Source organism: Labrus mixtus, chromosome 2, assembly GCF_963584025.1.
Source record: "Labrus mixtus chromosome 2, fLabMix1.1, whole genome shotgun sequence".
NCBI lineage: Eukaryota > Metazoa > Chordata > Actinopteri > Labriformes > Labridae > Labrus > Labrus mixtus.
In genome coordinates this window covers 22,393,673-22,406,118 of record NC_083613.1, presented here as the reverse complement: position 1 = coordinate 22,406,118, position 12,446 = coordinate 22,393,673, and the positions used below count along the sequence as shown (strand labels likewise).

Below are 12,446 nucleotides of genomic sequence, written 5' to 3'. Positions count from 1 at the left end.
GTTACTCGGCTGTAGACTCTACAGTGTAAAGGTAAACAGCTCTTCTTTAAATAAATATAATAATGAAACATTTTCTCTTCTGGAACACGTTAAATAGATTCAAATAAACATTTCCCCTTCTTACTGGCGCCAACATTTCAAAAGAACCCTAAAACAGCTTCCTGATACCTAAAACTACATTTCCCAGGATGCTGCAGAAAAATGGGATTTACCAGCTTAGGGACGTGCCCACCGGGGTGTGGCCCACACGCACTTCGCAATCTGGAGAGTATTTCCGAGTGGGTTTTCTGCTGTTCGTCCTTCTTTTCTTCCTCCTTTCTCCCTCTGCCGGGTCTGCTTACCGAGCTCCATCTCACAGCTGCTTTGTCTGCGGTAAGTGTCCATTACTTTATGGCTTCGACTTTCCAGCATCCGCCAGGTGAGGAAGGACAGACAAGGTCTACCTGAGGACGAAAAGGAGACAAGTATGCGAGGCTACACAAAGGTTTGATAGCTACCGCTAAAGCTAGACCGGGGTCAGATAGAGAACTGCACAGAATACTTTTTATTGCAGATAGCCTCTACAGCTAAAACATCTAAAACATCGAAAACATCGAAAACATCGAAAACATCTGCTCTTGCTGTTTTCCTCTCCTCAACAGACTTTGTTCCCATCGCTGAAAAACCTCCGACACCGTCAAAATGGTGAGTATCCTGCACATTGTTTCGCAATATTTTTTTTTCTCCCCAAGCTGTCAACGCAAAGAAGCTCGTCGACAAAACTTTATAGCCTATCAGAGTATATTACATCAAACCGATGGCTGAAAAGTAATGGTCGATGAAGTCCGTTATTTATGCAAATGCATGAGTCACAAATACCATCTGAGCTGAAAGACAACGCCCACATTTTTCCTATTATAAAGTCAAACATTAAACGTAGATATAAAAAAGTTAGACTACCTAAAAGCAAGGTAACTATTTTATCAATGTTGTTAAAATTGTAAGGACTGTATCATTAAAAGCCAAATATTTTCCGTAGCAGAACATCTGAAGATTGAAGATACTGAAAAGTGTTTACTCAGTAATCTTTTACATACAGTTCAATAAGCAGCTTGTTTCTATAGTCGGGTACATTTAAAAAAAAAAAAAAAATAGTAATCTTCAAATGGACACTTTAACTAAAGTTACTTTGAGTTTATTTGCTGTTTACATTTGTTTGTGTTCGCTTGTGGAGCTGAAGAGGTTTCATTTGGGGAAGTTTAGTGTGTGAGTCATGTGGGCTCTGGTCCATTCGGGTGGGTCTCTCCTCCTTCTGTGTGTGTGTGTGTGTGTATTTTATACTCATATGTCTTGCCTGGAGTTTAAAGCCGCCCTCCCTCTCTTAAAGGGGAATCCGTTCTGTTCCTCTTTGTCAGGGTGGAGCCATAAAACATGTTTTTACATTATATTTATGATGATAAGTTTATTGTGAGGATATAAACTTAACGTAGTTTTTAGTCATAACTGTTTTAGGTCTTCCTTTGATACACGTCTAGTTTGAGGAAGGTGTTTTTTAGTTTAAGCAGTTAAAGGATTTAAACAGAAATAAGTAGATTGTGCCAACGAGAAGAGGACGGTGTCTGTTTTTTTTTACAAAGCCTGATTAAAAAAAACTATTCCTCTGTCCTTGACTGCAAAGTTGCGCAAAAAATTACTAAATACACATGAAGCCACACCCTTGTATTGAATGATGGAAACCGCACTTAATTTGAAGTCAATCCAAGATACTCTCTATCATTATTTATAGCTTTTGAATTGTGTCCGCGTTGATTTGCTGTACGAATTCCTCTGACAGTAATGTGCTGCTGTTTTGTTAGTACCTGTTAGTACAAGTTTTGAGAAACTAGGCCTTATTAAAGTGCTATTATATGTCTTTAACCCACGTTTAAAGATGATTGTATTAACTTTAGTTAGCAGTTTTGTCCAGATTATTAGAAATACTGATGTTGACAGAACAAGCACCCTTGCTGTCCCGGGAAAATTCTAAACACACCCGAAATACTGAGTTGTTTCTTGTGATTGTGACGTTTCCTAAGTTACAATTATTGATCAGCCATCCTTTTTTTTTTTTTTTAAGATTTATTTCTGGGCATCTTGTGCCTTTATGTAGATAGCCTAGTGGATAGAGTAGGAAACCTGGGAGAAAAAAAGACATGTGGGGAAAAGAGCCGCAGGTTGGATTCAAACCCAGGCTGCATGCTTGGAAAAACGATAGCGTCAATACAGCGGGCACGACCTAACTGTCAGGCTATCCGCACAACCGGCCATCCTTTTTTTTTAATCCATTTAAAATGAGCTGAACCGGGGTGCTGATGGCACGGTGGTTAGTGCGCCAGTCCCCCAGGCAGGCGGCCCAGGTTCGAATCCGAACTGTGGCTCCTTTTCCCCTCGTCATTCCCCACTCTCTGCTCCACCCAGCTGAGCTGTGTTGTATATTCCTGTCATAACATTTTAAAATCTTCCTCTTAGTTTTTTTATTACCTTTACTGTTTTACTGAACAGAACAATTGTAATTGACTTACTTGAGGTGGTATACATAGGAGTTGTTAGTCACAGAATAACTATAACTCGTGCAGTTTACATCACATATGCATAATTGTCTAAATTTCAAACTCTTTGTCATTTACGTTTGTATCCCATTTAGTCCACTATTCTCTTATGTCATTCTGTAGTAACAGAGCATGGTGTACATGATGTTTATGTTATCTGTCCTTGGGGGCGGGGTGAAGTTCTGCCTTCTGGTTGCTGCTTTGGGAATCTTTAGTCTCTGATATCCATTCTCTTTTACTATCCTTTTAGAAGACGGATACATTCACCTACAAGCTAAAATATATGAGAGTAATAGTTCAGTTAGCAGTAAAACACATTATGAGAGAACATGAAAGGGAACTTCTTTTACAACTGTGATGATCGATTATATGGCGCTCCACTGTTACAAACGCAAAGATAAGACCTGTGTGGTGCCACTGTCCATACTCTCTGAAGCACAGATAGCAGCTGTGACAGTCTCTGTTTACACATGGCGGGTCAACATACCTCCATCACAGGCCCTCCGCCTCAGGTCATGTCTGAACTCGCTCCATAGTACCAAACTTATCACTCGCTATTTGATCTAAACCTGATCCTAACATTCCAGAGGACAGTCTGCATTGTGCTGAGTCGTTGTCTCAATACGGTCCTGTTCTAACAGCCATTTGCAATCTGATTAGATTGTGTGTTTAGCTTGTGGTGCTGAGTGTGTTTATGAAAATGAAGAACTCGTGGACATTTTGGCTTTCCTTTCTGTAGAGAGAGACAGAATCCTGGTTGTCCCAGTTTGTTTGGACAGCCCACTTTTTCCTCTGCCAGTTTTTCAGAGTCAGGATTCCTGAGACGTTCACCACTTTAAACATCTCTCCCCCTGAAATAAGAAGCAAACACTTGGCTATTTCATTGTAAAGTGTCACAGTTTTAGTGAGTGTCTGAAATAAGTGCAGCATTGTTACAGAAAGAAGCACTTTTATTTCAATGTATCTTAAAGCTTAGAGTTAAAAGTAAGTTTTCCCCAGTCTTTTACATTCTTCCAGCCTTCAGTGAGCTGAAGTCTGTAGTTCTGAAATACTTTTCAGGATAATAACTACACTGAAGTTCGTTTTCGTTTTCCTTTATACGTCATATTTAAACAGCTTAAGTAACGTGAGACATAGGTGGCAGTTAGAAGGTTAAAAAATGATGTGGGAACATGTTATGAAGCAGGACTGCATGAACCGAGTGGTTTTAATGTGAGAGCTTGTGTCCACATCTGCATGTGTTTCCTGCAGCTGCAAGTCATTAAGTTCATGCATCTGAAAGGATTGAAAGTATTTGATGAGTGTCTGCGCAGCAAACATCCCTGATACAGTGTTTTATATCCATTTAAGCATCTATGTAGAGATAAAAAAAAATGTTCTGGTTTGATATAAAGAGGCTAAGTCTTTGATGATTATTTCTACAAGATATCTGAGATTATACATGCGTGTGTGTGTGTGTATGCCTAAAACAAACTGATTTAGTTTGATCTACTATGTAACAACTGATAAGAAACCATAAACAGCAGAACTGTTCTCTTCTTCTAAAGTACTCTCTAGTAGTGGGACAAATTCAACACGCGTAAATAATGTTTTCTAAATTATAATAACATCCACAGAGTGACTTCTTCTTATGTTACTGCTAACAAGTACAGGATCAACAGTCAGCCAAAAAGAAAACATTTAACATCAGAGGACAATTAGACGTGTAAAAAAGGAGGACATAGTAATGTCTCAGAGTCTCATGAAAAGTGTTACTAAAAGATATTTTCAATAAAAGACAGAAACTGTAGTGATGTTCTGTGCAATAGATATTTTTAAAAATATATATTTTAGTCAAAGTAATTGTTTTTTTTTTTTTCTTTAGTTAGACGGACAGACAAGACCACTGTCTGGTTATGTTTATGAAGGTTTTCTTTTAATATATTTCTAAGTTAATGTGATAGGATACACTTTTAATAAACATAGAATATAGTATTTTAACAAGAGCAAAATTGATAAGTGTGCACTTGTGAGTGTACATAGTATTAGGTTCTTCTATATTTGGTAGTATGGGTTCTGTGTAATATTTTGACCTTTATTTTCCTTTTTTTTTTTTTAATAGAACTTTTAAATGCATTTCAAATGACAGTAACGAGGTCAATGTTTCAGGAGAAGTACAAGTTGCCATACTAAAAAAATTTATTTTCTTGAAAGAAAAGTTGGATGTTAAGTAACCTACTCCTCAATAACCCTCGTCTCTCTACCTGTCCTGTGTTGCAGGCCAGCAGAGGAACTGTGAAACCCAGTTTAAACTTCAATGCCACCTCAGATGCTGAGATGCTCTACAAAGCCATGAAGGGGATCGGTAAGATGTTTGTGTGTACTATGAACATTACCTATCAGCACAGTGTAATGTGATATGTTAAAGCCACGTCAGTCAGTACTACAATCAATGAGAAAGTGTTTTACTGGGAGTTCCTATCTGATAAATTAGTGTCATAGCCGCGCTGTCTGTTTGAAGCTCCACCCAGACAGCCGTGAGTCATAGAACCACGAGGAGCGATGCAACTTGAGTCACTCATCTGCTGACCTCATTTGAAGGCTGTAATTATGTGGTTAAAAAAAAGTTTTATCAACAGTGCAAGTAGACAGAGCAAGCTGACAAACTCGTCCCGCTTGGTTCCGTAATCATGCTCCTTGTTGCCATAGGGACCGACGAGGACGCCGTCTTGCAGCTGTTGACGGCGCGCAGCAATGCTCAGAGGCAGGACATCAAGACGGCCTACAAAACTCTGTTTGGAAAGGTTGGATTACCTTTGGCAGCTGTTTAACACATGATCAGACATAAACAAACGAGCTCTGACTTTTTGTAAAGGCCTCAGTAGTCTTCAAAAACCCACTGCAGTTTGAACCTGTGAAGAACTGGCACAATGCAAAGTAGTGATAGTGACAGGTGTACCAGATAAGAATTGTTTGGTACATTTGATTGAGTATTTCTACACCTTTTTCCCTTATACCAGGGAAACAAAACAGAAAAAATCTACCAATTATGATGTGAACTACTGAGATATATTGAGCCAAAAAGGATTGCTATAATAATTAAACCTACATATAAGTTCTTAACATTAGGACAACACACCTGCTGGAGTAGGTCATCAGTACTCCACACATTAACTTAAACTAAGGCTTGCCTTAACTAAGTAAGCTTAAACTTAATGTTGTTAATGAAAGGGGAAAACATTAAACCTCAGCTAGCAGCCATTTATTCAAGCTCAAGTGTACTGTGCATGAAAGCTAAGCTGAGTTCAACTAAAATAAGATAACTAGCAAGCTGGCTCCAGCTTCATATATACTGTACAGTCATAATAATAATAAGAATAACTTTATTTATGTAGCACCTTTTTAAAAACACAGGTTTACAAAGTGCTTTGACAAACAGCAAAAACAAGAACAAACCAAACCAAACCAAACACAGAAGAACATTAACAACAGTAAGAATATAACAGATGCAAAATACTAAAAATAATTAAATACAATTCAACAGAAAAGAACCCAAAGCGCACGATACCCAACAGACATATATAACCCGACCAACACATAGAGGTTGTTTGGTTTTAAGAATATTCTCAAAAGGTTTGGTACGCTCTTTCAGTTGAACAAGGGACTTAGTCACCAAGTTATACAGCTCTATTCGAAAACCTTGATAGCACAAGCCGTGCATACTACTACCTTTACTACCTTTGCACAATCATACTGAGGCCCATAAACCCAACGACCTCGTGCACAGCTTCACAACTCCCCACATGACACGGTCAAATTAAGTACCTTGCCGTACAAATCATTGGCAGAAAATCTGAATATGTGACATGACAAGATCACACAAACCATGGAGAAATAATCCAGCCGCATACCACAACAGTAAATTCCCTGACTAGTTTTGTAACTTCACAGTCACACACAGGATTTACATAAAGTACATAATGTTTTTTTTCTTGACAGGATCTGATAGATAACCTGAAGGGGGAGCTGGGTGGAAAATTTGAGACCCTGATTGTGGGTCTGATGACTCCACCCATTGCTTATGATGTGACCTCACTCCGCAATGCCATCAAGGTATGAACCGCAGCTGACAGATATAGGATGTTATAAGATGTTAAGGACTCCCATGGACTGAAGATTTCAAGTTTATATGTACACTTATTAGCTGTCAAGAAAGCTTATTTCCTCTGGCATTTCCCCCTTTGGCCTGTAGGGGGCAGGAACAGATGAGAAGGTTCTGGTGGAGATCCTAGCCTCCAGAACACCTGAGCAGGTGAAGGAAATCATCAGTGCTTACAGACAAGGTAACAACACACACACACACTTAAACATACACACACACACACACACTTAAACATACACACCTGTAAATGCCAGTGATTCAATTAAACACTGTATTTAATATTTAGTGGCTCCTATAAACATGTAAGTGCATGCAAATGAGCAACATGTTAAGCACAATAAACTTAGGCTTGAAGTCATTGAATTTAGTCATATGAATAAAGGTTATTATTATTATCATTGTTATAAAATGTGGGGGCTTTCTTCTCCACCGGATTTGATTGAATTTTAGTGTCAAACTTTAATGGTTCTCATTTATGTCCGTACACAATCAAAGTATTTCTTATTCAGAAACAAATCTTAAAATTGTGCTTTTTAAATATTTTCAGTGACTGACTGACTTGATGCAGTGCAGAAGTTAGAGAAAAGAATAACACTTTATTTATGTTATTTAGAGTATGACGACAACCTGGAAGAGGACGTATCAGGAGACACTTCTGGTCACTTCAAGAGACTTCTAGTTATTCTGCTTCAGGTAAAACGCCTCTCCTTTCCTCTGCCTTCTCTTTTTCTTCTCTCCTTATCTAATTTCCTCTTCCTCTGTCCTTATCTCCTCTTCTGTCTAATGGAAATGTCTTGTCTCTCCTCAGGCGAACAAGCAGACGGGGATCCAGAATGGGAACATCGAGAGCGATGCTCAGGTGAGTCAGCTGTTCAGCAGTAAATGTTTCTGCTCCTCACCATCAATGGTGTCTTTGTGTTTCTGTCTGAAATGTGTGACTGTCACATGTGTTCGTGGTGAGGAGCTAAATTCTGGACTTTGAAGCCTGTTTGTGTGCTTTTGAGATGGGCCTGGAAGCTTGTATTCTTAATGTGTAATGGTGTTATGATGCCATCTAGTGGAGGGAGTGGGTAACATGATTCCTTAAAAAGGCGGGTTTAAAAAAAGGCAAAACAATACTGTGAGTGAAGTATGGTTTGCACTACTTTTCATAAGCTCTCTCTGAAAGTTTGCTAAATATCTTCTGATTTAGAATAAAGTATTCCTTAGAGAGAAACTGTCTCATTATAATCTGTAACAATTATTGGAACATTACTGATTAAATAAGATGCAAGCAGAATTTGATAATCTTTTCAAGTGGAATAAAGTTATTATTTTATCAAATCTTATACAACCAGATAACGATCTGTTTAAACGGCAGTGATACAAAGTAATGAAAGATTCATATGATTTGTTTCATATTGTACCTTTATTTACAATATAGTACTTGTGAAAATTACAATTCACCTTGACATGTGACTCGTTAGAGATCCCCCCCCCCCTCAGTTTGTTTTCCATGTGTGATGTGAACCTTGTGTTTCTGTTGTTTCAGGCCCTCTTCAAGGCCGGGGAGGAGAAGTTTGGCACAGACGAACAATCGTTTGTCACCATTCTTGGAAACCGGAGTGCAGAACATCTCAGGAAAGGTTTGTCTTTGGAATAAAAAAGATTGTCAGAAACTTCTTTCCAGTTTCACTAGATGGCCAGACTCATTCTGAACGTGTGTTTTGTCAGTATTTGACGCCTACATGAAGATGACTGGATACGAGATGGAGGAGAGCATCAAGAGGGAAACCTCTGGAGGCCTGAAAGATCTGCTTCTCGCCGTCGGTACGAAACTCCTCTCGACTTGTTCTGTCATCAGCCTCTCAGGAGGTTTTGACATTTAATGTTTTATGATGGCACATTTTTAATTGTCACCTGTTATTTCTCTATCTTTACAGTGAAGTGTGCCAGGAGCGTTCCAGCCTATTTTGCTGAGACCCTCTACTATGCAATGAAGGTAAGAAAACAATGTCTAAGATGGCCAATCCATTTGAAATAATCATGTATTTAACCAATGCATAATGTCTGTGTATAACGTAATAAGGTCTGCATATTACGAAACAATAATACTAAGTACAAAATCTTATCTCACATCACTTTTGAGGCTTTCAGCTGACTGCTAGAAATAACCCCCCTTATTCAAAGTGACTGCACCCTAATTTATGAACTATTTTAGGTCTGAATAAAATGCTGTTTCACATGAGATTTATCCCCTTACAGTCATCACAAAAAGCTTTAGAGATCAGCACCTAGATGGCTGTAAACAGGTTTATTTTGCCTTAAGTTCTTCATTTTAATAAGGGGAGCTTTAAAGAGCCCATATTATGCCCTTTTTGGGGTTCGTATATATTTAATCTATGTACCTACTTTTGTACGTTCATAATAGCTAAAGTCCGGAAAGAGTGTCTGTTTCATGTACTGCTCCTCCTTGCTCCCTCTACGCTCTGAGTCCGTCAGCTACACTCTGCTGAGCCCACACTGCTAGAACCCACGTGGGCCAAGTCTGCTCTGATTGGTCTGCCGATCCGCTCTGTCGTTATTGGTCAGTTGCTCAGCACGCTTCTCGGAAATTTCAACATGAGCTGCAGGGCTTGCCACAACGAGCCAATGGTCTTAGATCAGTGATCTCACACTGACAATGACGCCGCACTGACACATTTTTATCGAGGGGGGCTAGAACCAAGCGTTACATGCAGCTAATGCTACAGCTAACAGGAGGAGGTAGGAGAAGCCGCGTTTCTGCGGACTTTGAATTTTTGCACATAGATGTGCCTAAACATGCACAGGACACTTGGAAAACACACTGAAGGGCATATAAAACCAGAAAAAGCATAATATGGGACCTTTAAGTAGTATTTTCCTGCTTTTGGAGCTAGCCTCTAGTGGCCAATTAAGGAACAGCAGGTTTTTGCATTTTATAGCCAGAGGTAGCCCAGTATTACATACAGTATGAATATTAATGTTGTTCCATTATTGCTGAATGTACAAACTTAATAACATATAAGGGTGATATGACTTCAGTGTTTCGTAAGTGTTGTAAAAGTCAAAATCGGTTTTATATTTAGAGATATGTTGAACCTTTCCACAAGCCTTGTTTCTTAGATAATTACATATTGGCAAAGTTATAACACATATTTATGTTGGACGTTTATCTCACCAACATCAGGGTTGTGGAACTGATGACAACACCCTGATCAGAGTGATGGTGTCTCGCAGCGAGGTGGACATGTTGGATATCAGAACTGAGTTCAGGAGGATGTTTGCTTGCTCTCTGTTATCCATGATCAAGGTACACACATACTAGCACACAGAAACCCCCTGCATTCTACACACAAAACAGTGATTTATGTAATTTACCATAAACCTATGAAGCCTTTTCCCCTTTCTTGAATCCTTTGTTTGTTTTGTGTTACAGGGAGATACCGGCGGTGACTACAGAAAGGCTTTAGTGTTGCTCTGTGGTGGAGATGATGCATAAACATGGTGACAAGCATTTCAACAAGCAACACACCTGAAGTGCCTCTTCTTTAAAACTCTCTTGTTTGACAGAGACGGCCTCATCAGGGCTTTTTAAACTTTGACCCCAAATATTGTCTTTGAAAGGTAGCTAACATTTTGTTCATGTCCACATTATTGCAGCTTTTTGCTGACTAATAACTTCCAATATTTCTCATATTATATCATTTATGTACAATGCTAAAGTATCAGAACCCAGATATTTTGTTTGCACTTTGCATGGCAGAAACAATACATGCAATAATAAACATTTCAGAAGATGAAATCAGTTTTTTCATGTCTCAACTGTGTCTCAGTACCTGTCTTTGACAACCTGTCAGTATCTGTGCAACATGCACTGGCTACATAGAGCCACTAGAGGGAGATAGAGCAGCTTTAATAGGAGTTCAGTTGTAGAGTCTAGTGATGTATCTTAAATGCACTTTCAAATCACGTCTTAATTTTTTGCAAACAAAGAAATGAAAAACAAAACAGTTTTGGTTTCTTTAAAGAGTCCGGTAACCAAAATTAAAATAAACTATTTAAAAGACACTTCACTTAAGAATACGTATAGAGACATGATAATATACTGTAAATTCATTTTTTAAAAGACCATTTTCTTTAACAAAGGAAAAGTGGCCAAAATATTTAAAAACTAGACATGTATGAGGCGCTTAAATTCTGAAACTTCACTCATGAAGCCTTCACTGCAGCATGTCTTCACATTTTGGTGGATTAAGAGGCGGTGTTGGTTGTTAGCGCTCATAGTAAGACCAAGCAAGGTTGTATGTGTCCTCATCTCAACATCATAGCAATTTAGAGTGCCATAGAGAAGATATTAAAAAGTACAGAAAGATATTAAAGACAAGAAACTAAAACAGGATTTAAAAAAGAACAAAGCAGTGCAGAAGTTAAGTAAAAAAAAAAAAAAGCTATTAAACACTAACACAAAAATGTAGATAAAGTGCAAAACATACATGAACAGTCTTAGATAAAATGCGGTGCACTCAGAAAAAAAATGATAGAAGGAGCATCTCCAGAGTTTCAAAAACCAAAAAACAAACGGCGGACTTGAGCTTGTATAACACTTTTCTAGTCTTCTGACTACTCAGAGCTTTATACACTGCAGATCACACCATCCCATTCACTCACTGATGGCGGAGGCTGCTAAGTAAACTATAAATCAGTTTTTACTAATCCATTCATTCACATTACATGCCGGTTTAGGGATGACCAACTCTACCACTGAGCCACAGCCGCTAACAAGAAAACAAGATTCGATATCTTGAGATAACGAGAAAAATGATGCTATTAAAATAAAAAAACAAGCTATTTTATCCAGTGCAAAATATTATAAATAATAACTTTTGTTTACATAACACTTATCAAAACAGAGTTACAAAGTGCTTTACAAATGAAAATAAAATAAAGAAGGATTCAAAGAGTAATGTTAGAAAGACAATCATTACAAATTTTACAACGAAAAAAACCTTAATATGGAATAAAAACTTTTTCTAGAGGAATAAAAAACGCTGGGGTAACAGTTCCCGAAAAACACATCTATAAAAATGTGTCTTTAGATATTACAAAGAGGATCAAGAGCTTGCCAGTCTGATATCCTCAGGTTGGTTGTTTCAGAGGGTCGGGGCCCTGACAGAGCAGGCACCTTTGGTCCTCAGCATCGGTCGTGGGATGTTTAGCAGAGCCTTGGCTGAAGACCTCAGGTTATGCCCGGGCATGTTTGGAGTAAACTTTGGTGCCACGTCCAGAGGGGTACAGATTTTTACATTTGGCAGTAATAATTTGGGTTCGAGAGCACAACAGCGTCGCTACTTTTGCTGAGCCAGGGTCAATAACTATCACTTCCGTCTTTTCAAGAATTAGCTGTAGGAAATTCTGAACCATCTAGCATTTAAGATCCCTGATTCAGTTGTTCAGTGAGTTAAGATGGTTACAAGCATTGGGGATTAAAAGAGAGGTACAGCTGGGTATCATCCGCATATGAGTGGAAACTCACATTGTGGCTGTGGATATGTCCCAGGGGTAGTGTGTAGAGGGAGAAGAGGAGAGGTCTAAACGTGTCTAGGGAGACAGTATAGTAATAAGCCCAGATCTCAAGAGAACAACTGAAATGAACTTGTTTTCACAGGACATGGAGTAAATATTTTTGGATGCATATCTGCTCAGGGCTTCTGTAGATTTTCACATATTCAACAAAA

The 12,446-nt window shown here is 38.6% G+C and overlaps 1 protein-coding gene across 1 annotated transcript; it reads left to right on the top strand.

The window, feature by feature from the left end:
- The first annotated feature begins 520 nt into the window (after positions 1-520).
- Positions 521-10,513, top strand: anxa5b (annexin A5b). Its single transcript, XM_061056769.1, has 12 exons — positions 521-684; positions 4,827-4,911; positions 5,256-5,350; positions 6,546-6,659; positions 6,799-6,889; positions 7,322-7,401; positions 7,517-7,567; positions 8,240-8,333; positions 8,422-8,517; positions 8,631-8,689; positions 9,899-10,021; positions 10,148-10,513. The coding sequence occupies exons 1-12, from the start codon at positions 682-684 to the stop codon at positions 10,208-10,210; spliced, it is 954 nt and encodes a 317-aa protein (XP_060912752.1). The 5' UTR covers positions 521-681; the 3' UTR covers positions 10,211-10,513.
- Positions 10,514-12,446: the final 1,933 nt, after the last annotated feature.